Source organism: Colius striatus, chromosome 18 (genome assembly GCF_028858725.1).
Source record: "Colius striatus isolate bColStr4 chromosome 18, bColStr4.1.hap1, whole genome shotgun sequence".
Taxonomy (NCBI): domain Eukaryota; kingdom Metazoa; phylum Chordata; class Aves; order Coliiformes; family Coliidae; genus Colius; species Colius striatus.
The window spans coordinates 7177905-7204377 of NC_084776.1; the positions used below are offsets into that span (position 1 = coordinate 7177905).

General features: G+C 42.9%; 1 protein-coding gene across 6 annotated transcripts in view; it reads left to right on the forward strand.

Annotated features, from left to right (window-relative positions):
• LLGL2 (LLGL scribble cell polarity complex component 2) overlaps positions 1-26473 on the forward strand; it is a 33269-nt gene that overhangs the window by 2569 nt on the left and 4227 nt on the right. For all 6 annotated transcript variants that reach the window (XM_062010776.1, XM_062010777.1, XM_062010778.1 and 3 more), the window contains exons 2-20: positions 4749-4856; positions 11118-11215; positions 12191-12272; positions 13499-13614; positions 14099-14257; positions 15030-15192; positions 15377-15509; positions 16282-16336; positions 16530-16684; positions 20005-20222; positions 20723-20790; positions 21769-21922; positions 22033-22137; positions 22670-22962; positions 23225-23378; positions 23706-23856; positions 24539-24655; positions 25153-25319; positions 26015-26279. In XM_062010776.1, the coding sequence (XP_061866760.1) occupies positions 4782-4856; positions 11118-11215; positions 12191-12272; positions 13499-13614; positions 14099-14257; positions 15030-15192; positions 15377-15509; positions 16282-16336; positions 16530-16684; positions 20005-20222; positions 20723-20790; positions 21769-21922; positions 22033-22137; positions 22670-22962; positions 23225-23378; positions 23706-23856; positions 24539-24655; positions 25153-25319; positions 26015-26279 (2728 nt within the window). In that variant the 5' untranslated portion in view covers positions 4749-4781. The remainder of the gene's footprint in view (positions 1-4748; positions 4857-11117; positions 11216-12190; positions 12273-13498; positions 13615-14098; positions 14258-15029; positions 15193-15376; positions 15510-16281; positions 16337-16529; positions 16685-20004; positions 20223-20722; positions 20791-21768; positions 21923-22032; positions 22138-22669; positions 22963-23224; positions 23379-23705; positions 23857-24538; positions 24656-25152; positions 25320-26014; positions 26280-26473) is intronic.

Consider the following 26473-nt stretch of genomic DNA (forward strand, 5'->3'; position numbering starts at 1 on the left):
GCAAGGTGCATTGGAGCACTCGCCTGTTTATAAAGCTGTGAGTGCCAAGGGCCCAGCAGTCGATCAGCACATGTCGCGTGAGAGATGTCTGCATGGTATTATTAAACAATGAGACTGATGTTGTTAGAGGATCTTTCCAGTGAAGCCTTATCCCAGGAAAAGGAGTTGCTATTTTGCCCTTCCAAGCCTTCCATGTACTGCAACTGTTTCTTCCCTTGTTCACCTTGGTTTGTCCTTTCTTCTTGGGTGTCTGTCTTGATAGTGCGTTAGAGCCAGGCATAACTGTAAAGGGGAGCTTTAGAGTGACCTCCAAGTTAAAGGATAGCCAGGGGTTGTGTCTTCCATTTCAAGCTAAAAGGGTTCTTAAACTTGTCATTTCATGGTGAGTCATGTCTGATGGCTCCTGTAATCCATACACTTGATAAGAGTAGTGTTTAAAGGATACTTTGATCATTTTTGTTGTTATGAGATTGTTGGTGCTCAGGAATAGCTTTTTCCTGGGCCGTTGGTCTGGCCTCTCTTCTGTTGCTGCTGACTGTGTTGGTAACAGGAACAGGACAAACTTCTGAGTACAGGAGGAAACCTAGCTCAGACAAGGCCATGGCGGTGCCTGTTTGTTCTAGGAGCACTAACTGCTTGTAGTTCAAACAAAGCTTGTTGATAAAGCCTCTTTTATTTTAGCAGGGTTGATAAAGTATTATCAGATGCATAGGTAGGAGTTCTTGCTTTAAGGACCTGTAAGCAGGAAGGGATGATGAGGAAGGAATGAAAAGGAGACCTAAAGCAAGGCAAGATTTAAGAGTTCTTGAGACGTTTAATGGTATTTTGAAATGAAAGCTGTTGGACCTTATCCCATTAAAAACCTGTTCAGGTAGAGTAAAGCTTGCCTAGGAAGCACGTGTATGGTACCTTGCAACTCTCCTACATGGGCAAAATAAACTCATTGTGGGTATGTTTTTGTTTTGAGGTTAACTTGGGACCATTTCCACATGTATCCACATACTGTCTGTGTAGTAAAAACTTCTGACCTGGGCTTCCTCGTCTTGCAAGACTGGATTAACTTGTGTAATTGGGACTTACAACATTGGTTCTCTTATACTTTTGTCTGGAAATGCCACTGTCATGGGAGACATGAGCAAAAATTGCAACAAATTTCTACAAAGGGTTGTTCTCCCTGCAGCCCTTGCCTAGCTGGTGGAGAAAATCCAGAGCATCTCAGCAAGCATCTTGACATATGGCTGCAAGCAATAAAGACAGAGCAAAATGTGGAGCCCTGATGGGATTGGTAACACACAGCACTGAGGAACAATTAATGCTTCTCCTAGGAAGAAGCATTAGGCCTTCAGTTGAATGTGGGTCTGTCATGAGATGTGGCCTGTGCACTTGCCATAAATCTCAACATCCAAAATGGAGCTGAGCAAGGAAGCCAGAACAAAATCTGGTTTTGATGTTAACTGCTTCTTAGTGTGATTGGAAACAAGGTCATCCTGCAACTCATGCTTTTATTGCCTTTCTGTACAAAGAGCTATTGGTTTGTGGCTGGATCTAATCAAATGAGGTGAAAACGGTACCTCATCATATTTAGCTAAGCATTGAGCTGATGAAGCGCCAAGAGCTCCAGGTACAGGGCACCCCAAGATCTGCTGTCAGGTGTCCATGTAGTGAATATGAGCAAAACTGAGATTGACTCAGCTGTGGGCTATGGTTGCCTGTAAACTGCTGACCTCAGTGCCTGGTAGAAGAAGAGACTTTTGCACATAGTTTCTGGTAAAAGGCTCATCTTTGAAAACCTAAATAATTGTTTCCCTGGAAAAGAAGAACATTAGATATATGCAGACCTGGCATGGCTTCAGAGGCTACTGGAGAATTCCTCTCTGGCTACTGGTAGCCACAACTGTTACCATATGGTTGTTAAGTGCTGACTGGCAGATAACTGCAGAGCACATGGGGTTGGAATTTTATGTAAGACACCAAAGGTGTGTGAGACAGAAACTGGTCTGCTAACATGTAAATGTGCATCTGGAAGATAAGATTGTACAGATTGTGGAATCTTTTTGTTTGTCTGGAATTGGAACAGACCCTTGCTTATTGTACTGAAAAGAAAAGTCTTCTCATTGGTAAAAGAATACTTGGAATCATAATTCCACTTGGGCTACAGAGGATGCCATCCTCTTTGCTGTTTCTTCTTTGCTCAGCACTGCTCATCTCCTCCCATACTGGGATACTCAGAAACTCTTTGGTCAGGCTTGAAGCCCTGATACAAGGCAGAGAGCACGCCTTCTCTGGTCTTAATGGACACATCAGTTTGCCAGGATGACATTTCTTCAAGTGAGTTACTGCTTTATTCTGAACTACTATGCTCCTTAGCCAGTTGAGCAAGTTGTTGTGGGCTGGAGTGTGAATGCTAGATCTCTTGCATAAGCAGGGTAAAACAGCATGCTTCTGGATGCAATTAATATTTCAGGATAAAACATTCTAGCAGGGTGTTAAATATAAAGCTGTTTCTCTCAAATCAAGCCCATTCTTCTCCTTACTTCACTTGCAACAGTGAGTTTGTCTTTGCTGGCTGAGGAGGTCTCTCTTCTGAAGTGAGGAGGATAATTAGTGGAGTTTCTCTGTGGGTTTGCCTAGTTCAACAGATCCCAGATATTGATTGACAGTGGGAAAGGGTGCGTCTTTTTGGCACTTTCCTTTCCTTGTCTGGCTAAGGGCAAACTGTGTGTTATACATGGGTGTGATATGCTCTCCTTGCATAGCACAGCAGCTTGTCACTGCTCTGTAGCTTTTGCTAACTTAAGGTAAATATAGCCTTGTGTAAATCTGTCCTTCTTTCTCCCAGGAATGTCTGGTGAAAGAAGACTTGTGATCTGATAACAAATTTTGAACTTTCAGTTGAGGTACCTAAACCATTGCAGGAGGATACACTTTCCAAGCAGACTAAGCTTGTGTTCTTCCTCTCTTTTTTGGAGTCCTCTGCTATATGTGCATATTCTTCACCCCTGCACTTGCTGATGGCATCTCCACAAATGCAGATGAACACAGATGCCTGTAGCTGTCTGCTCAGAGCCACTGTTCTCAGTGCTGAGGGAAGATGCTAGTGGTGATTCTATGTGGGGATTAAGTGACTCAGGCTCTTGATACTGATGTGATCTGATCCTCTGAACCAGGGCTGCACTGCTGGAGGTTTTGGAGTGTACAGAAGAGCGGTAAAAGGGGAGTAAAAGATCAAAGAGGAACAAGTTGTAGCTCAGGGAGTTTCTAAAGGGACTTCCCAAAATATGGGTATGGATCATCCTGTTTATAATACTATTTCCTGTTTTGTAGCCCTTCACAGCTTCTAAGGCTGTGCTAGCAACCTTTTGAAAAACAATTCAGGCTCCTCAGGAATGGCTGGCTGATTGAAGTCATTAACCAAAGGCCATAGTTACTAGCAGGAACACACAGATGACCACCTTGTTTGCCACCTCAGCCTATCTGTGTAGATGGCAGTAGCAATGAAAACTCTCTTCCCTCAAATACCCTGCAGCCCCATGGTTTGATCAAGAGCCCAAGGCTCTCTGTTCACTTAACATTCCCTTTGGCACTCCTGGTCTTTCTCTTTCCCTGTGACACCAGCCTTCTCCCCCCTGCTCCCCACCTTGCTGTAGGTCTGTGTACCTCTCTGATGATGGGTTACATAGAATCTGTATAGATACTCTTTCTCACACCTTGGAAGTTCTGTCCCCTCCCATGTTTTGTGTATTGTGTACAGAGCAGCTGGTAAATTGCTATAAGTTCCTGTCCAACAAGTTAAAGTAAAATACTGACTGGAGTGTCCAGTAGCTGTGTCATGGACAGCTCAGCTGTCTGTACACTAGAGACTGGTGCTTGTGAAAGATGGCCAGGGCGGGCAGGAGCACTAAGGTAAGTTGACAGGATGCGAATTAAACCTTTGCTCTTGAGTTGGCAGAGTTTTACTTTCCACTTAGCAGCTCTGCACAGGGGAGATGTGACAAATATGACTTGATCTGTATAGAATGTGTAGCCTGGTATCGCCAGTGTGATCGCTAGGTTGCAAGTCAGGTCTAATTTGTTCTGTTTGTATCCTCTTGCCACTTTGGGTGAGGAGCCAGGGAGATACACTTGGAAGGCTTGTGCTTCTATCTGCACATTAAATTGCAGGTGTAAGGCTTCCTTCTCCAACCCCCACCTTGAGCAGGGAGTTAGGCTTGATGTTTTACAAAAGCAGGTTAATAATTAATGCAGGCAGCCTGCAGGCAGCACAGTGCCCTTTCTGCTGTACCCATGGAGTGAGCTGGAAATGTGGTTCTTTCTCTTTTTAACTCAATAGCTGGAGGGTTACCTGGGGTGAAAATTGATACTAGTCAATAATGCCTGTGAGCCTGGGAGTTAGCCTTTAGATGGGGTTTGCTGAAATGTTTATGCAAATGCAGCACTTTTGCTTGCCTGTTCTTTGGGTAAGGTCACAAGTGAAGTGATCACAAAATGGCCAAGTGTAAAAACTCTTCTAAAATGCTCTTGGCATATCTGTACTGGTTTGCTTTAGCAACGTGCAAATAGTATTGTGCAAGTCCTGCCTCAGAGATGCTGCTCTGTGCTGGTATCAGGTTTTAGTTACTCAATAGTGATGTTGTCTCTGATCTGGCTGATTTGTGTTACCTGCTAAACCCAAATAAATAACTTCTGCTTACTTCTTTTCTCAGGCTGCTTTCCTTTATATGCTTTTGTTGGGTTTTTTTTTCTGATAGGATTTTTGGTGCCAAGATACTACACCAAGGAAGATGAGAAGATTCTTAAGACCTGGACATGATCCAGTGAGAGAGAGGCTTAAACGCGACCTTTTCCAGTTTAACAAGGTACGGTGTTTTCCTCAAACTCCAAGGCATACGTGTGCAAGGCAAATCTATCCTGAGCCACTGCACAGTGTACATGGAAGGAAAAACTACTTGAGTGTGGGTGGAAGAGTTAAATTTGGGAGAAGTGGTTTGTTCTCCTCCTCAATACTGTCCTTTTTTTCCCTCTGATATGCCTGACTAGTTTTCTTTAAGCTCACGAGCACTCTCAATTCTGGCTTTCACTTTTAAGAAAAAGGATATTGTCAGGCTGTTGAGTGGCACTTTCTTAAAGAGAAGATCTTCAAGGCAGCTCTTACATACTCAGTGTTCTGTAGTTTGTCCTGCTGTGTGCTGTGACTGCTGTGTTACAGCCTTTGCAGTACAGCTACGAAAGTAAACATTTTTCTAAAGGTATGCATAAGCCACAGCTTGTGATGCAGCTGAAGCCAGAGTTCTCCATCTCTGATTATACTTTGGGTTTATAAGTATATCTCTGTTGTAAAATGTGAATTTAAAAGTCTGTGGTAGAAATGTGGTAGTGCCTAGACAGCACAGTGACCATTAATAATGAATTTGCTATTATCTTAGTCTGAATCTGTATCTAGGGGTTTTTTTTTCCCCTTCCTTGTGTGAAGAGGCAATGGCTGTGCTATTTAGCCAACACTCTGGGTACTTTTCTTTTGAGCCCTGGCCAGGAACATAGTGCTTTCATCTTTGTAAATGCCTAGTATTAATTCATTGCTAGGCTAATGGCTACTTACACCTTCTCTGGCTATCAGAAATCCATTTGTAGGTTTCGTGTTTCCATGGTTTAAATGGAACGTTTCTGAAAAGTGGAACGGAGAAATGAAGTCAGCCTTGGAAAAACCTCCTTGATTCGTTAAAGTTCTAGCATAGATAGATACTTAAAGTGGACTTTGGATATTTGAGATGTGTAATTTGGTACTAAACCACACCATTTCCATGCATGCCTCCCTCCCACTGGGGAGACAAAAGCAACCTGAGAGTGCTTCAGGCCTATTTCTGCTTGCTAGTGTGAGGAAGTGCCAGTGCAGATGCAGGAAAAAAGTCAGTATATGAAGATCAGGACTGAGTTGCTTGCATTTAGCTGAATGCAATGTCAGCTTCAGAAGAGACATCCCAGGGATGGGCTGGAAGTGTTTATAAGCATATGAAATGGTAAATACCATGGAAAAACCTTTGCTATTTCAGAGACATCTCTTCCTTGAGTATGCTTGTCTCTTATGAGAATGTTTGGCTAAAATTTACCTGTCAGAGACAGACTAATTTGGATGATGCAAAACAAGGTTGAAAGAACTAGCTTTTGTAGCAGAGCGAAACTTCCAAATATGTTAGAAGTTGGCATCAGGATTTGTGTCTCCATTTGATTCAGTCCCGAAGGTAAATACTGCATGTTGTTTCTAGGGAGGGGACTACTTTGGACACTTCCTAATGGTTTACTCTCATTAACAACTTGGTAATTAAAGACCTTGCAAAATGCATTTGCACTTTTAAGCCACAGTAACTTGTTCTTTTCTAACAAAAATCGAAAAGGGAATGAAGATTACACCATTGCATTACACCAGAATCTTTTACATTAAACCAAGTCTCATGTTTCCCATTCCAGTATTTCCAGAGATAATAGATCATTTGAAACCTCTACCTTTTGATACAATAAACATCTTCTCACAGCTAGGTAGACTGAAAAGATCTGGGAAAGTCAGACCTTAGTTCTGACCTGTTGAATGTTGTGGCATCAAGGAGCCAAGAAACACAGTACATTCTGTGACAAGACTGTCCTTGTCTAACGTGCTGGTAAAGCTAGCACATTAGTGCTGGTAAGCAAGTTTTTAAACACTTGTTATTTGAGGTCTTTGAAACACTTCTGGTTAAGAACCTGCTTGGGAAATAATTTTGTGGGACTATGAAGCTGCTGATGAGAGCAGTTGCATGGGGTATTTGCACATCTTTGGTGTGTGGTGCTGGTGGTGATCCAATGGAAGGCTGTACCTGTACCTTAAAAGTGCTGGGGATTCCTGCCTTCATTTTCTTGTTTACACACAAGTTGAATACGAATGCATGATGCCACACATGTTTAGTGTTAATAAGTGGGCTGTGTCTGGCCATGCTGACCTAGCAATGGACTTGACTTTCAGAAGTCTCTTTAATTGGTGGTGTTGGATCTTTTTTCTTCCTCAAGTATAAACAGGCTGTGATCTTTTTACTGTTTCTCTCTTGCATTTCTGGTCATGATAAGGTGGTTCTAATGGTTTTAAAGAAGACCAAGTGATCAGTGGGCAGCTTTTCAAACTGTCCTCAAACTTGTGTTTGTTTCAAAAAACACCTTCCTAAATTCTCCTAGTCACTCAGCTTTGCATATCGGTTCCTCTGTACGAGTAAGAACTTCCCATACTTGTGTGTACCTGTTACAAGAATCTGTTTTTAGCTCAGTGGATAGAATGAAGGATAAGGTATGTGGACTTGGCAGTCTACTTCTTAAAGTTTATCCTGCTTTTGGAAGTAGTATTTGGATGCCTTTGGCTCAGTCCAAGCCCTGCAGAGCAAACATGTTCAGGCTGGCATTGTCAGACTAGATGATGGGTAACACACAGGTGAACCAGCCTGTCTTACAGCTGAATGTTACCAAACTGGGAACATTGCATTTAATTTATGGCTTTGTATGTTTTTTCCTCCCCCCTTTTTTTTTCATTCTTCCTAACCCTTTGCTAATGGATGTGATGGATAGTTTACCTTAAATCTGAATTGATGTCTATGCAAAGTAGATTTCACATGTACAGGTTTCATTGTTTCTTCAAAGGATGTATTACAGAGGTACAGGGTTTGTATTGCTTGTGGTTGGGTTTGTCTCTGCTTTGTCATAAAACAATCTGAGAGGAGAAGTGGTGAGAAATGAAAGAAGGAAGACAGTGCTGAATTTCTTCTGCACAGCTTTAGTGTGGGCTGCAAACAACTGTTTAACTTGGCCACGTTCTTCCTGCAGTAAATATGACTGACATGAAGCGTTTCTGTTAGTTAATGCTGCTGACATCAGGCTTACTTTTACTGAGTCTGACAAATCTGTGGTCTGAGGAAAATGAAAACGAAAGCTGCTACCTTTCCTCAAAGAAACAAAGGCTCTTTTGAGAAGGAGGGCACGGTGTGGGCACTCTAGTTTCTTATTTCAGCTCGTCTGAAAGGCTCCATTGTAACCTCTCCTGCCTCCTTGCTCCCCCTTGCTGAGTTTACCTGCTGAGCAGGTGAAAGGATTGGCTGCTGAAAGCTTTCTCGAGAGAGGGGAGGGAAGAGGACAGCTGAGAAGTTGATGTGATTTAACAACTAGGTGTAAAGAAGTACAAGAAGAAAGATCTGGGTAATCAATACAGTGAATGTGAATGCCTGGCTCTGGTGGTGTCAATAGAAGCCAAACCTCAAGGCCTATCTTGCCTGGCTGTGGAAACAAATGATTAACATAGGAGGGAGTTCTCTTCCTTAGGTCTAATGAAACCCCGTTAGTACCTTTTCTTTATTGCATGAGAAGCTGTGTAACATCCTGTGGCTGTTACTTACACTCTCTGGTGTTTCTGCATGTGGTGCTGTTTTCCCCCTGCAGTGTTCTATCACTAACAGTCTGCTCCTGGGTGTTAGAGTTCTTGGAGCTCTTGCAAATTGCTCCATGAGGTGAGGGGATACTTCACATTTTCTAGTGAAGGAAAACCTGGAGAGAAAAAATGACACTCCTGTTATTACTGAATGGTACACACTTGGTTATGCAGTTCATAGGACTCAAAAATTAAAGCCTTAATGACTTGGCTAATGTGTTTACAAATTAACACATCAAACCCAAGATATAATTAGGCTAATATTAAAGCTAGTATTGACAGCTTCCTCACAAGCAGTATAATGTTGTAGAAGCCATGGTTTTCTGTTATGACAGTAATGGCTTATCTTCTGGGCTGGGAGAAATCTCAGAATAAACATGGTTTCTAATTGATGCTTTATTGAAAGTGGCACCTAGTTGTGCTGGTGATTTTTGACAGTGCAGTGACTGTGAACAAGTTGAAACTAAAACAGTGGAATTACACTGATGTTTCCCTAATGAGTTCTTCTTTCTGTTTCAGGGGAGAGTAGAATGGTGTCAGTTGCCCATGCTGCACCAGATTCCATTAAATGTCAGATTTGGTGTTAAGATAACGTTACCTTGAATCTTCATCCCAGAAATATACCATACCTTCATACTCCCACAACTTTGTCAACTAGGAAGCTCTTCTGTGTTGTCTCAGTAGCTATCATGGTACAGAAAAATTCCTCTGTGCCTGCTCTGGATTAGAAAACTACCCTGTTTGAGTTCTGAGCCTGTAGCTAAGCTCCTATTTTTATAGAGCCTCCTCTAGGAAGTTTGATGCGTAGCTTAGCAAAGGTTGGTTAGCAACAACTTCAAGGATGTCATTAAAAGGACTGACTTCTCAGAAGTTTGGTTTTAGTAATACAAATTTAACACTTAAATTACCTTCTTGGAATATAGATAAGTAAGGCTGGAGATTAATTTATCATAAAGGGAAATAAACTCAGTGGTCTTGGAGCCAGTAGTAATCTTAATTTACTACATGTAAAAGGTTAGACATTAGTAACTGTTTCTTTGCCCAGTCTCATGTGTTGGCAAACAGAAAATTAGGAAATGCCATTTCCTATTTTATATCTTCTAAAATGGCTCATATTCCCCTAACAGGACCTCAGGCTGTGGTCACTGATGATTTAGAGGAAGGAGGTTTATTTTTACAATTTATGAATTGACAGCAAAGGGCTAAAACTGAAGCAGTCTGGCAGACTATGGAGTCAGCCACATCCTCCTCTGACTATGTGTCTTTGAGCAGAAACAGCAAAAGGGCATTAAACTGCTTGGGAGCAGCTGGGAGCACCTCAGGCTAATGGCATGGCCACAGAAATGAAACTGGCTTTATTTGATTCTCCTGCAAGAGATTAAGTTGGGAAATCACTCTACAGGAAATAAAGTCCAGGTGTTGCTTTTAGGTTGAATAAACCATAAAGGCAAGTGATGTGGTAGCTCTGTCTCAAAGACATGATGGAAATGAGGATGGGAGTGAGGTGTGAGTGCTTACTTCTGCAGATGGAGGGTTGTCTGCTGCTTTTTTTTCTTTGTGAGTGGTCCTCAGGCTGCTTTGTAACAAATTCCTATTCTGCAGCTGAGCAATTTGCCTTAGAAGAAGATATTTTCCAGAAGCTGGTACTGTAGGATAACAGTGTTTTCCAGGAAGTAGCCCTATTAATCTTTGGGCACGCAAATCCCTCCTTACATGACTGTATGTTGTTGAACACTCCTGTGTGCCTGTTTTGTCTGAACAATGATAATGGCTGTGCATTAGCACTTCTACAAATTCAGCTGAGCTGTTTCACAGCCTGGCTGCATCCTGTGAGTATGGCAGGATTTTATTCCATAGTGATGTATAAATGCATCAACCTCACTAAGTGTGATGGGTACAATATACTCCTCTTGCTACAGTGCAAATGGTACTTTAGGGAAGCCATTAAGGCCAAGCAACATACTTCTCCCATGGTAGTAAGTGACATCTTTTTATTACCAAATGGCTTTGAATTAGTCTGAGGTGGCCTGGCAGGCTCCTGCCCTTCCTAAATCCCAGTATTCCTTGTGCTGCCTCTGGAAAATGGCTATTAGCTACATTAAGTTTCGTTACTGCCCCATAGGAAGTCTGTTCAGTTTTCTTGATGTGCCCTGGTGCTCACTCAATAGTTCTTCATAGTTTTGCACTATTTCTTGATGTCAGTCAACAAGAGGAGGTCACGAAGGCTGACCTGTGTGGAATTTGGCAGATAAAGCTGACTTTACAACATGTGGTATTTGTGACAGACTTCGAAATTGTGCTGAGCAGCTGGTTTACAGGAGGAAAGTTGCTGTGGAATGATGGAGTGCATTGTTGTGGCTGAGTAAGCTGTGCTTACACAGAGTTATTTATAATCTTAACATAAAGAGCTGCTCGGTTTGCTGCTTTCAGACTATTTCTCTTCATTTGTTACACTTCTGCATATCTTGCCTACAGAGTCAGGGGTTCTTGGAGTAGATACATCCTTAGGCTACTGTTCAGCAAATCTACTCAATGCTTGAACATTTTTCAACAGAAAAAGCTGTCATTGAGTGCTGTATTTCACACTGCCATGCTGTATTTTACTTCTGGCTTTTTATCTGTGTACAGCAATGTCAATGAAACATGCTGTTGATCATGATCTTTCTTTCTTTCTCTCTACCAGACTGTGGAACATGGATTTCCCCATCAACCCAGTGCACTGGGCTATAGCCCATTCCTCCGCCTTATGGCCATTGGAACACGATCAGGAGCCATCAAACTGTATTCTTTTGAACAACTTTGGCTACTTTTCTCTGACCAGAAATGGGCAACTTGGAAGATGCTGTAACAAATTAGACTACATGTACAAATGCAAGCAAGGGTTATGGGAACATTGGAACAGTTTGCCTAGGTTTGAAGAGATTTTGGTCTGGTCAGAATGGGATTATCTTACCAAGAGCTGAGCTATAGCTCAAACAGAAGCTGAGCTGATGGCAGATATTAGACAAGACTCTCTGCTCTTGCTATGCAGGAGGTCAGACTAGATCTGGCCTAAGTTTATCAATCCTTCATGTTGTAAATTCCAGGGTTGTTTAAATATTTGGGGCAGGGTTCTTTTTTTTTTTCTTAACCTTTGAAATGGAATTGCTTTAAAACTGGTCAGAAATGCTCTCAGCTTCCCAGATTTTAGCCATGCAGGCATTGAAGATGGTGACTCTTTCAACTAACCATGCCCAGCCCGTTTTTTTTTTTGTGTATACAGTAGGCACTGAGGTGATTCCCATGGCACAGGACCAGCTAGGCAAGCTGTAAAACAGGCACATCACTCAGCCCAGAAAGGAAAAGTTGATGCTCTCTCTGCCTGCTTAATCATTCATTGCTGGTGTTGTTTGTGTTCAGAGGCTGGGCTCCACATGCTGGCGGTAGCCATCTGTCTCTTGGTTACAAATTAGTTAAGCAGGATTGTAGTGTCTGGGAAACCACTAAACATCCCTGAGAAAAAAACAGGGTCCAGACACCTCTTCTGCATATACTCAAAGGGTGAAGTGACCTTCTGTGTTCTCCTCTGGTGTGTAACCTGCCACAAGCACGTAAAATCAAAGTAGGTTTGCGTGGTTTCTTTTTAGTCCAGATCACTCACGGTAAAACAGGGTTTCAAACTAATCTCTTTTCCTCTTGCTTGCAAGCAAGCTTCTTATCAAGTAATTGTAGCTGTGGGCCATCTTAAATACCACAGATCCTCAACAAACTCTTCAGATATGGTGCTCCCGGGGTAGAGTTCATGGGTTTACATGAAGAAAACAATACTGTAGTGCAGATTCACTTTATACCTGATCAGGTAAGTGTATTTTTAGTACCTCTGTGACATGGGTAGGTCTCTCTCAAACAGGTGTTGAGATTGTTCCAGGCAACTGAGCTGCTATTACCAAGTGTGTTCAAATGCTGCTTAATCAGGAATGCTTATTTCAGTGTATTTTGGGCTCTCAGCAGCACTTGTTGCTGTGGAGATGCTTGGTAAAATGTAAGAGTAGATTTATTGTTTGTAACTGTTAGTCATTTATCTCAAGCAACATATTGGGAATGGTGGTAAGGCCAGAATAGTTCAGGCAATCTGCTGCAGAAGCAAAACCTTCTTTTGCAGCCCCTGTTCTTTCAGTAGGACTGGGTGGTCTTTCTGCTGCAGAGCAGATAAAACAATAGCAGCCCTTGAACTGATTTAATTATTCCAAAAGAGTGCTGCTAAGCTTGTTGCCTTTGTTTTTTTGGGTACTGAATCTTGCTCCTGAGGATTTGTGAACAATTATTGCTGCAAAATAATAATAGGAAGGCAGAATTTACCAACTATCTGACTGCTTTACCTTCCTTTGGTGGTCAGACTGCTGTCTTGGCTGTGTACTTTGTTGTCTGATGCCCCCAGTATAGCATTTTGAGAGGGGGTTTAATTCTTGAGGCTGTTTTGGGTGTCTGTTTGCTTAACTAATGGTATAAGCTGAAACTCCCATGGGGAGTGTTGCACCAGGTGTGGCTTCAGCAGGTAAAATGCTTCAATTTGAACACAGAGCCAGCAGGGCAGGGCTCATAAAAGGACTCTGACACAACCCTCCAGAATGAGGTTGGACACAAAGAATGCAAGGAGTGTGGTGTAGTAGAGTGTATCAGCCGCACCCAAAGCTGGGGTGTGTTGCAGCTGGGGTGTGTTGCAGCAAACTGTGCTGAGCGAGAAGGTGGTGAGCTAACAGCCTGCAGCTGCCTGCCTGAGCTCTATAGCATAGGCTGATCTTTTTCAAGACCCTAAATCCTTGTCATCCCCCTCAGTGATAACCTGTGCCTTTGTCCAGTGTAAGAGGGTTTTCAGCCTTTAGGCTAGTTCTTGCCTCTCCCTAAATCCCTTGCTGTTAGCCAACAGTGTGGCTGCAGTTTATAACCACCACTACAAAGAGCTGTGGCTGGCTGCTCAGTCCTGTTTTAGCAGAGAATTATGAACAGCAGCAACTTCATTGCTGGATTTACTGTGTTATATTTAATATTGAGATTCTGAAAGGAGCATATTGTGTGGTTTTGCAGTGCCAGCTCGTAACATTGCTAGATGATAACAGCTTGCATCTCTGGAGCCTGAAGCAGCATAGTGGAGCATCTGAGCTGCGGGAGGAGCACCGCTTCACGTTGAAAGGGCCACCTGGGTAATCCACAGGAGTGGTTTTGAGTTAGTTTGGGGATAAGCAAGCAATCTTTAAGTAAATCTAAGCATCTCTTCAGTCAGAGTTTAAAATACTGCTATGCTCTTCGTTTCAGTAGATCATGCCAGTTTGGGGTGAGCTGTTTTTAGCTCCTTCAGGGACACTTAATAAGAGAAGCTCCTGTCAAAAGGCATCTGGGTCTTTGTCCATGTGCTTGTCAGAAGTCTTTTGACATAATTCATCTTAAAGCTATTGCTTACATTCAGAAAAAATGCCTGTCTCAAAAATCTCTGCCTGGAAACAAATGAAACTTGTAAATATCTTGGAGCTGTTAATTCTCTGAAGTTGAGTAATGTTCCTGTGCAAGGGGAACCTGCTTTAGCAGGGGCTTGTGCTGGGTGATCTCTAGAGGTCCCTTTCTCACCATTCTGTGTGTCTGTGATTGTCACCTTGCATGCAGTTGATGAGAGTCTCTTTGCATCCCCAGGTCTCCACCGAGTGCCACACAGATAACAGCTGTCCTTCCCCATTCCTCAAGGGAAGTCCTCTATCTTGGCACAGAGAGTGGCAACATCTTTGTGGTGGAGCTTCCATCATTCAGAGTGCTAGAGGACAGGAGTATAACCTCTGAGGCTGTGCTGCAGCGGTGAGTGAGCAAACAGGCACTGCTGTGGAGAGGTGGAATCCCATTAGCAAACATATCCTTTGTTAAAATGTCACCCTAGATTATGTATTGGGGCCTCACTGTTTTGTTAAGCATTGTCTAAATCTATGTGACTCCTGTGAAAGTAACTTTTGGTCCTGGTATGTGTTAAGTAACAGTTTCTGTCTGGGTCAGCCCAGCACTGTCACCATGGAGGTATAGCTTATAGGAAGAACTACATAGAAGACACTTGGAGTAAATCTGCAGACCTTGTGCCCTGTCCCTTGTGTTTACCTTTGCAGAAAATGTTATGCTTAGCTGAAATTACTTGTTTATTCTTTTGACCATGGGACTTTTGATGTCCAAATGAGGATTTTGTCACTCTGGAGATTTAATTCCTGCTGAAAACTGCCCTGCTTTATGTCAATGATGCTCCTACTGATGTTTTCATGTTACCTTTATTCTGTGAGGGCCGCAAGAGAATCAGGAAAGTGATTCAGACTCTTTGCATTTCTGGCATCCAGTCTTGGAATTCATTGTAAACCTTGGGTTTTCCCTGAAGAAAATGGGACTGTCATGTTCACGTGGCAGGCCTGGTGTGATGTCTTAGTGCAGACTCTTCTACTGCTTGAAGGATTTGTGAAAAGATTGTACTAATTCTCATTTATTTGAGCTTTTTTGTGCTTAATTTCTCAATCTTGCACCTTAACTGTTATTGCATTCACGTTGGATTGTACCTGGCATAACTCTTTGGTTTTCCCTTCTGCTTCTGTAGGGTCCCAGAAGACTCCTGTAACAGGCGATCGTGTGAATTGGTGGAAGCCCTTCGGGAGCATCCGAAGAACCCTGAGCAGATCCTGATTGGATACAGCAGGGGCTTGATTGTCCTTTGGGACTTGCAGAATAACAAAGTCACACACCATTTCCTGGGCAGCCAGGTATTAATTCAACTCAAAGTCAGTTCAGCAGGAGAGGAAAGGCCCTCTCCTCTCAGAGCACATTGAAGATAAGTAGGTGCAGGGGAGTGCTTGACAAAGCTGGTTTTTTTTCAGTAACAATGCATTAGTTTTGTGAGAGTTAACAGCTTTCTGGAGAGCAATCATTGTCTCTCTTCCTCTTCAGCAACTGGAGAACCTCTACTGGCAGAGAGATGGGAGTAAATTCATTAGTTGTCACTATGATGGAAGTTACACTCAGTGGCCAGTATCCAGTGACAACAGGCAGCCTGAGCCTCTGGAAAACATTGTGCCTTATGGTCAGTAAGTGAGATTTGATCATTGCATCTTTGTCTGAACACAAAGTCATCTTGAGCTTGTGTGGGATATTTCAGTCACCTTCTCCCTGGTTAATCCAAATGGCAGAAGGCACAGCTGCATAAGGGATTCCAGTCCAGGTTTTGTTTTCTTGCCTTCTAAACTCCTTTATAATGTTGAAATATGCCCTGAACATGAAGAGCAAATGTGTTGAAGAAATTAGTGTCCCTTTTGAGGAAGGGTGTTGGTGATTCAGCTCTTTGTTTTAGTTCAATTGTCCTGCTCAGCAGGAGTTGCTTGGATCTTCTGTAATTAATAGTGAGCTCAGTGTACTTTTTGTCGACCTGGGCAGTGATGAAATGATGTCTTTGATTTGCTGAAACCCATCAAATGGGGATGACTTCATCTTTCAAGCATATAGAAGCTTCTACAGCTCTATCACCTTTGCATTAATTTCAGGAATGCCTATGTTTTTAACAATCCTTTCTGGTTAATCAGCTTCCACAACAACACTCCCACTCCCCTGTTAGCCATCAGTGTGGTGGTTCAAAACTTCCTGAGTCTAAGCCTTGTTTTGCTGGGCAGTACTGTGGTCAGTGTGTCCCAGAAGACTTCTCTGATGTGGTTTGGTCTGGGGAGGTGGTGGTGGTGCTTACTAATTCAGGTGGCTCCCCTTGACTTAGAGGCCTAGGTGACCTAGGCAAAGCAGAGTAAGGAACTTCTTACCATATAGATGCACTTCTTGAACTATGCCAAATGACTCTTTTCTCTTAGGTCCTTTTCCTTGCAAGGCCATCTCCAAGATCTACTGGCAGACCACAAAAAATGGGTAAGTTCATGGTGTATCCCTTCCCTCTCACCTGTCCCAAGGCATTCCAAGGGTGCAGCATGCAATATCCTGAGAGCCCTTGAGAGTAACATTAGAAGAATTTTTGGATAAAGTTTGACTTGCCTCATGTCTTTGATATTTTGCTGACTGCTCACTTCAACTGACACCACTCTGACTTTGTCTTTCTCTCAAGACTTCCCTACATTATATTCCAAGGAGGGATGCCCCGGGCTAGCTATGGTGATCGGCACAGTATCTCTGTTATCCATGGCAGTCAGCAAACAGCCTTTGATTTCACGTCACGGGTGATAGACTTCTTTATCATCTTCAGTTCAGAGCCTGCTGCAGGTATGTGGTGAAAGGGCTTTACTGAGGAATTAGGAGAGCTGGGTATGCCTGTGGAAATCTGCCTGGTATAAATAGCATGTGAAATGTGGTAAGGAGGTCAGTTGTTTGGGGGCTTTCTGAGACTTTAACAGAGAATCATAGAATGATTTTAGGTTGGAAAATACCCTTGAGATTGAGTCCAACCATAAAAGAGATTTGCCATTTACAAGTGAAGTGTAAAATACTGGTGTAAAGAATGGACTAGTTACAAATGCCATACATTCCTCAAAATTAAGCTACTCTGTTAATGAGAAAAGATCTCTTAGGCTCATGTCTGTGTAAGCTGGACACTGGACACAACAAGTTTGTGAAATGAGGATCTGAATATTGCTGTTGGGAAATAGCACTTCAAAGGAAGCAATAATTAAAACCAGAATTTACTCCCACTGAGACACTGTTTCTTTTAATTACTACCTGGATTTATGACTCGGGCTCTGGATAGTAAATCAGCAAAAGGTGACAGAACTAAGGGTCAGTATAGAGAGAATTAATTTACTTACTGCTAGTGAACATAAATGTAAACAGTTCTAAAGCTGAATGACCCTCATTCCACAGCTTGCTTTGAGTTTGTCAGATTCTTGCTTCTGTTGAAGAGCTTTGTTGCCTTTACTTGCACAGTAGCCATAAGTCTTTCTTTTCAAGGATTTGGAAAGGATTTTCCCCAAGAACTGTTTGTCTAATGCTGATGTAGTTCTTGCTTCTGGTTAACTTGAAGTAACCGAGTGTAAAATGCTTTTTTAAGCTCCACAAATACACTGTGTTGGAAGTTGGGCGAGACCAAATCACACAAATGTAGATGCTTTTAAAGAGCTTGTATTTAAAACCTTTCCTATTGAATCTTCTAAGGCTTTCTAGTTTCTGGTTTGACCAGTAGCCTAGTTTCCAACCTCTTTGTCTAGTGTACTGCTGGTGGTGACAGCTCCTAGCTACACACTGTGCAGACGTGGGCATTCAGATATGTAGATGCCTATGGCCTATTGTACAAAGCAGGCCACAGATTCAGAGGAGGACTGTCTTGGGAAAGTAGGTATAAAGAAACAGCTTTTGAAGTCCCCTCTTCTGGTGACTCTCCTCTCTTCTGAACCTTAACAGGCCCTCTCAAGGCAATGAAAAGCCAGTAAAGAAATAGACAGAATGTAACTAAGGTGAAGTGCCTGTATGTGTGTGTTGCAACAGATTTTTCTCTACACAACACTGCCTTTTATAAGCACCTTCCAAATGTGCAGAACCTATAGGTCTAGGATAACTATGCCATTAAACTTGAGGTACTGTTTAGCTTTTCTCATTAAAGAAACTGGATCTTTTTATGTTCTGTGAAGTTATTAGAGCTCAGATCCTAGATGATGGAACAGAAGTCTGACATGAAATGAAACTGAGGGGTTTTTTATAGGTAAGAGATTGAATGCTTAAAAGTTTGATTCTTGGATATGATTAGAAGTCCTTTAGGATGAGATAGCTGAACTTAAAGAGGCTTTATATTTGTACTTCCCAAGACTGAATTATCTCATTAACAGGACTTCTAGTGTGCACAGACAGAAGCTGCTACAGGAAACTGAGATGAGGAAGTTTTTTTACATTAAAATGAGGTTTCTGTGGTTGACAGGCTTCCTTGTGGCTGATTGCCTAAGCTTAGTGGATCTACCTGGCTTGCCTTGTTTGCCCTTAAGCAGCCTTCCCTGCAGTGGCAATACGAAGGTATTAATTGTATACCAAAGCCACTTAATTTAATAAGCACAAAGCTTATACATGGTGGTAGCTGGTGACTTTCCACTGCCCTGAATATGTTGTGGAAACAATCTTTAAAAGGCTAACCCTTTCTGGTTTTGTTTTTTTGTTTAAACCAGCAGGTGAGTGAGTGTAAGGCACTCATGACAAATTCTAGTATTGCTGCTTAGACAAATAGATTCTTGTCATTAGCAATGGGCTCTGATGTGTGTTTTTGCAGGGAAAAACTATGCTTAAAACAGTGTATTTGGTTAATGTGTACAGCAGCAGAGTGCAGGGCTGATAACACATGTAGCACAGGTATGGTATGAATTTTCTATTCAGAAGTCCTGTAGGCAGCTGCCAATGACAGCACGTAAGGAAGCAAAGTAAAACTGAATATAAACCACTTTTTTCATGAAGAAACTCAGCTGATTAATGGTGTGTTATGGTTGTGGCTAGTTATAGGTAAAACTTGGGATATCTATCTAGACTGGTGCCAAGTGGTAATTACTTGAAGTTAAGTTTGCTGAGTGAACACCCTCGGTGTGTGCTTGCTTATAAACGTGCCTTCTTGCAAGTGTATTCCTGGTGATCAAACAACTAAAGAAGGGATGTAAAAGTACAGGGTAGCAGGAAAGGCCAGTGAAAAGCTGCTGGTTTCCTTATGGCTGACTGTATCACACTCCCCTCTGCAATGTAATGCATTACAGCTATGATTTCTGTAGCTGTGTTAATTGCTGTGAACTAATTTGTGGGTTTGGTTTTCCCCACCAGTTGCTATGGTGGCTGTCTCACCAATGGTGCTGCAGCACTGGCCTTGGAGATTCCATTTATTTTATGTAAATTAAAAGATTTTTCATTCTAACTAGAATTAACTTCTTGATTCCATCATATGTCACCTGTAAAGTTACCCTAACAGATATATTTTGCTCATAGTCTTGTCTAATAGCTGTATGAATATCTATTAGATAATGTACATACCCTCTAAAAACAGCAAGTCCAGAGGATGTATCACATCATTTGAGAAGCAGGGAAAATGAAAAGAGAGCTGAATTGTAAGTACTTGTCAGTCCAAGCAGAAGCATTCTGCAGAACCCAAGGCATTACTGTGTTTAAGCAGCTTAGCCTAGGTGGCCTTGTGGTCCTCACACAGTACTAAATGGGTCACTGCAGGGGTGTATGAATGTCTGTCTGCCCCATGCTGTCAATTAGCTGCAGGTGAGGTCCTTGAGTTCTGACTGTGACAATGGCAAATATGAAGTTGTGTTATTTGGCCATGTATTTTGTTAACAATGTTTTTATTCTGCAGTGCAATCTGTGAGAAGTCACTCTGACAGTCCTGGGAGTTATATAGAGAAATCTGAACTTGCAGTGAATCTGTTAGTATCTTGAAATCTATTAATATTAGTGCCTCAACAAGGCCAGTTAACACAGAAGCATTTGGAGGTTTTGCCAACAAAAATGTTTGTGTAAAGCTCTGTGATAACAGTTTGCAAATAAGCCTTCCAGAAAGCTTGTTTCTATTAACTTTGGATGGCTATTTTTGTCAGCCTTGATGAATCTTGTTTCTGCAGAGTTTGATGACCCTTCTGCTATGGTGGTTCTGGCAGAAGAAGAGCTGGTAGTTATAGATTTGAAAACTGCAGGCTGGCCAGTAGTCCACCCTCCATACCTGGCTTCTCTCCATTGCTCAGCCATCACCTGCTCACACCATGTCTCCAACATCCCGCTGAAACTGTGGGAGAGGATTATCAGTGCTGGGAGCAAGCAGAACGTTCACTACTCAAATATGGTATGGCAACTTTCAACCTTCATGTGTTTCTATGCATTTAAGAACAGCATGACTGCTCAGAATGTGGGTGGTCTGTGCTGCTGACTGTGTGTGGAGGGATGAGTCCGAACAGACATTGTCCTGCCCCTTAATAGGGTCAAGAGAGGCTTTTTCCCAGAGCACCACCAATACAGTTACACTGGGGGATTAAAATGTGGTATTTTTTCAGGCTTTGACAAACTAGAGGGGAAAGTCTGAGTGTTTCCAGCTGTGTCAGTGGTAACAAACTTCTTGCTTAGAAGCATGAAGCTTTCAGCAGAGCTTCTTGAGGAAGTGTGTAGAGTATCTTCTAAAAAGCACAGCTGGTGTCAGAACAGGAACATCTAATCCAAACAAAAGCTAACAGCATGGACTGTTTCACAGGCACTTGCACTGAAGTTGATGCTCTCCTGCTGACTGCATATTCTTTTCACACTGCCACTGCCTTAGGAAATCACAGTCTTCCCTTAATGTATTTGTAGCCATGGCCGATTGATGGTGGTACCAACATAGCTCCAGATCCTCCACAGAGGGACTTGCTTCTGACAGGGTATGTACTTAACTGATATCAATCAAAGGGCCTCTTCCAGTTTCTGTTCTTCCTTTTGAACTGAGGCTTTTCCATGCTCATCTTTCAGGGAGAAGGATGCAACTTTACTTCTCCAAGCTGGGCTGTTAGCTTTGTAGAGCTGATTCCACTGCTTCTGAGCAAACAGGTCGTGATGTCCACACATAACCTGTAAAGTTGGTTTATTTGTAGATCTGTTGTGTCACCATTCCCTGCACAAACATCAGTGTGGGCATAAGAAGTGCAGGCAGTAATCCAGAGTGGTTCAAAGGGAGCAATGTAAAAGTGAAGCTTAAAATCTGGCAGCTTTGAAGCATTTTCTTCTCTACCTTACACTGTTCTCAGTCTCAGAAAAGAGGTTAGCCTGGGTTCCTATCTGCTTTGATCACTATGAACAGATCTAGCTAAGCACTGGAAGTAGCTAGTAAGAGATTGTCTCATTGCATTAAATGTATCATTTTCTTTTCAAAGCTCTTTTAAGAATTTCAGTGGGATATTCTTCAGATTTAATTCTTGATGCAGCAAGTTATTAGGAGTCCTTTCCCTAGCACTGTGAGAAGTGTTGCCAGTTTTCACCTGGAGAATGAAGATTAAAGCTTGATTTCTTTCCCTCCCTTCTAGTAACAGTATTTTTTGTCAGGATGATTCATTCCCTCTATATGCTAAGCTTTTTTTTTTCCCTTTTCAGTGGTTTTTAGAGTAACCTTAACTTGTGCACTGGTGACAGATCACTGAGAACCAACTGCATTAAACAAACCCAACCTAAACAAAACCAAAAAACCCCAACAAAAAAAAAGCCTAAAAGTTTTCTCTCAAAGCTTGTAAGTTGCCACAGCTCAGGGCTTTAAACACTGTGGTTTAATCTTTAGTTGTGCTGGTTTTCCCCTCTGTTTATCATCCTCCTCTGAGTGATGTGCTGTTCTCTTATATGATATGTGTCTCTAACCCTTCCCCATACAGGCACGAAGACGGCACCGTGCGGTTTTGGGATGCATCTGGCGTCTGCTTACGTCTCCTTTATAAGTTAAGCACAGTGAGGGTGTTTCTCACAGATGCTGATCCCAATGATAATATGAACACCCTGGGTGAGGACGAATGGCCACCCCTTCGCAAGGTAAGATAGCTACTGCTCATGGGAGCTTTCAGAGAACCTCTGAAGTGTTTTGATCCTTGTCCTAGATAATGCATCTGCCAAGACCAGCCACTGTGTATTCTCTTGCCTAGGTTGGTACCTTCGACCCTTACAGTGATGATCCTAGACTTGGGATCCAGAAGATCTACCTGTGTAAATACAGCGGATACTTGGCTGTAGCTGGGACAGCAGGACAGGTATGGAAGTACAACCAGTCCTTATAAGTGGTGCAGGTAGTCCCAGTGGGACTTAGAGATATGTTAAAATTTGAAATGCTTATTTCTCTGGTGGTAAATCAATCTAGTTCCTGGAAATGTTCAATGGTTCTCTGCTTTCTCTAATCTGTATTTTAGACTTAATCTAATGCTATTTATCTGCCCTGAGAGATGCTCTAGCTTTGCAGCTGCTGAGTGTCCAGTGATAAATCTAGGGTTAATTGACAAAAGCTGGAACACAAACAATTCCACTTAAACACAAGGAGAAGCTCCTTTGGTGCTGAGGTGAGGGAGCCCTCACCCAGGCTGTCCAGGGAGGATGTGGAGGCTCCTTCTCAGGAGGTTTTCAAAACCTGCCTGGACATGTTCCTGTCCGATCTGCTTTAGCAGGGGAGTTGGACTAGATAATCTTTAGAGGTTCCCTCCAACCCCTACCATTCTGTGAGAAGACCTGTAGCTTGGAGGACACCTTGCATAGTAAAAGCTGTAGCAAAACTTGTCTTCTTCCTCTCAGGTACTGGTGATGGAACTGAATGATGAAGATGCAGAACATGTTGTGGACCATGCTGAAGCAGATCTTCTGCAGGACCAAGAGGGCTATCGATGGAAAGGTCATGAGAAACTAAAGACTCGAGATGGACCTGTTCGGTTTGAAGCTGGTTTTCAGCCGTTTGTCCTTGTCCAATGTCAGCCACCAGCTGTGGTCACCTCATTGGCCTTACACTCTGAATGGAAACTTGTGGCCTTTGGTACCAGTCATGGTTTTGGGCTTTTTGACCACCAGCAGAAGCGACTGGTCTTTGTCAAGTAAGTGTCTTCTTTTCAGGAGGTCTGTGGTAATCCTTGGCTGAAAGTGGGCTGGAACTGCTAACAAAGCAAGTTGTGATAAGCCATTTCTCAAGAGCAGTCAGCATAGCAAGAAGCTCTACCTTATTGAACTCTGTCCTTGAAGATCTTCAAGAATATATGAAAGCGTGTTCTGAGATTTGTGTGTGTATCCCATTGGACTCTTGGGAGTGATTGTTGTCCAGTAGACAGTCACCATTTGCCTCCTGTCTCCCTCTTTCAGGTGTACACTGCATCCCAGTGACCAGCTGGCCTTGGAGGGCCCACTGTCTCGTGTGAAATCCCTGAAGAAGTCCCTCCGTCAGTCGTTCAGGCGGATCAGAAGAAGCCGCGTGTCCAGCAGGAAGCGACGAGGAGGTGGTGGGAACGCCACAGAGGTGAGGGATCCACCTTTTTGAGGTCCTGTTTGTTTACAACTTGGAGCATGCAGAGTCCTGATTAGACTGCCTAGAGCAGGAGGTGGTCTGCAATCCTGCTGTGGTGTCAGTAGCTGTTGATATATGGGCAACAGTGACAGTTTGATGCTGCTATCTGCTAGAGAACAACAGTCACATCGGTAAAGAAAATGTACTGTCTGTAGTTAAACATATGATGCAGAACATACTTGTTCACTGGTGCTTTCCCTTTCTACTGCTGCCACTCTTATTCTCCTTCTCCCCTGTATGTCTTTGCCTGTCTGACAAAATGCCTTCTCATCTTTGAAGGTGCGAGAAGCAAATGCCAAATTTGACCAAGACACGTTGCAGGAAATGGAACTGGCTCCAGTCCAGCGGAAGATTGAAGCCCGCTCTGCAGAAGACTCTTTCACTGGCTTTGTGCGAACTTTATATTTTGCTGATACCTTCTTGAGAGACAGTGAGTAGGAAAAGTATTTCTCCTTTCTTCCAAATGGGTTTTTCCTGCTTCTGCCAAGAAATATATTAGGATTTACTGCCAGGAAAATTCGGCACCTCCTGTGCCCTACTTTGTACTATCCTGAAAAACTAATATAGAACAAGAGCATATGTTGTCATGCAGAATTGTTATTCAGCCACTCTGGCTGCTGGTTAATCCAAGGCAAATAGTAGTTTATCTTTGAATGCAGCCTTACATATGGTTTTCAAGTGTGCTGGAATAACATCTGACTTTTTAGTATAAGGTTTTCATTGTCTCATTACAAGTTCAACCCAGCCCCCAGCAGAGCCTTTTAATTAGGTGAAGGTGGTGGCTGGTTGTGCATCAGAGCCCAAACTGATACCATGCACAGGTTTAGTCTGGTCATGTGATAGAAATACATGAAAACTGTATGCAGTAGTTGTGGTGGCTGATGGGAACAGCACTCTGTTCCCTTTGCTCACGTCACGTCCTTTATCAGGGTTGCTGATGGACATGTATCATGAAAAGAAGTGCTAAGAAGCTGTAGTTTCCTTGGCAAATCTGCCCTAATATAAAGGTATTTAGGATGTGAACAGAGGGGGAAATGTGCATTGCAGAAGGAAGCAGTTACCCAAGGATGCCACAGATGGTGCCTTGCTCATGAGCCTTCTTGTTGCTCCAGGCTCCCGCCACTGCCCGTCTTTGTGGGCAGGCACCAACGGAGGTACAGTCTACGCCTTCTCTTTACACGTTCCTCCAGCAGAGAGGAGGATGGATGAGCCTGTCCGGGCTGAGCAGGGTAAGTGCCTTGTGACAGCAAGGGCCTAATGGATCTGAGCTATCGCTCGTATAACCAAGAGTTATGCACAGAAAAGTAAGGCGGCTCGGTTGCTGCTGTTTATCAGTGAGAGTGGAGCTAAATGTAGCAGTGTGTGAGCTAAGCAGTGCTTGCTGCAACAGCTGAGCTGAGTGTGAGCTCCAGCACTGCTTGACATGCCTTAGCCTCATTCCTGCACACTTCAGAAACTTAAATTTGTGTCAGCTGGAGTTGAAGTTTGCCATCAAGCTGCAGTGCACGTGTACCTCATCTGACAGCTGGTCTTTAGGTAATTATAGTTACTGTTTAACACAAACTAGTTCAGTCCAAATGCCCTTCAATTACTAAATCTTTTTAGGCAGGGTTTCTATAGCCACATTGCCTAGGTGTCCAACTCTGAGAGTGTGTCTACACAGTGTCTCTGACTAGACTCCTGTTTGGGGTTCTTGATTATTTTCCTCTTTATCTTGCTTGTCTAGCCAAAGAGATCCAGCTGATGCATAGGGCTCCTGTTGTGAGTATACTTGTCTTGGATGGACGCAGCACTCCCCTCCCAGAACCTCTAGAAGTAGCACATGACCTTTCTAAGAGTCCTGATATGCAAGGCAGCCATCAACTGTTGGTGGTATCTGAAGAACAATTTAAGGTAAGTATCACTCAAGAGGTGCATATGGACTGTGCATAAAATCTGCTAAAGCACTGAGCACTGATCAGTGGAAAGATAACTCTTGGTAATGCTTATTCTTCTGTACCTGAATAACACCCCTCAGATAGCACTTCTTTTGGTGCAGTCCACAAATCAGGTGTGTGCTGACAAACCGGGTATTCAGCATAGTGCTGCACATGATGAACATAGAGATTTTATTCCTATATTACGTTATGCTTTTTGGACAAGGCTGCTTTCTGCATTGGGGAAAAAGTTTTTGCTGTGCTTAGTACAGAAGCAGGAATTGGTAAGCATTTCTGTAAAGCAACTAAAAAGCTTCTTGTTTTGCACATTAACCTAAAGCAGCTTGCTGTAGGCTGGCCCTGGCTTTTTCATGTGGGAGAGCACACAGCCTAAACCCTGTTCTCTTTCTGTAACTGTAGTCAAATATGGGGTTTTTTGAAAGAGTTGAGAGAAATGCAGTTTGCAGCCTGAAGCATAAAACTGCTTGATGTCAGAACAGAAACATTCTGACACTGATGGTGGCTGACGATTTCTTGTGGAAGAGCAGGGTGACTCGGATTACACCTGTGTGTAATCACTGTGAATGCAAACATTGTTAAAGGAGGGAGCAGCAGATGTCCTGAGGTGCAGCTGCTGCTGGGAGGACGTCAGTGCCTTTTTTCTCTGGGCAGGTATTCACGTTACCCAAGGTTAGCTCCAAAATGAAGCTCAAGCTGACAGCCCTGGAGGGCTGTAGGGTACGAAAGGCGACTGTTGCGAACTTTGGCAGCTGCAAGACTGACGATTACTGTGAGAATGACCTGGCTGTCCTGACTAACCTGGGAGACATTCAGATCATCTCACTGCCCTTCCTCAAGTTACAGACGCGCTACCCTTGCATCCGTAAGGAGGATGTGAGTGGCATTGCGTCCTGTGTATTCACCAAGTATGGCCAAGGTAAGGTGTGCTTCTCCCAAACATCTGCCTCTGTGTGTTTGAGACAGTGGAAGAGGGATTATAGGGTTTAGTTGGGAACTGACTGTGTATATATGTGAATATTAAGTAAATGTCCATTATATTTCTGGCCAATACCAGTTGCAAACAGGTGCTGATGTGAATTAGCAGAAGCAGAAGTCAGCTCATTCCATTAT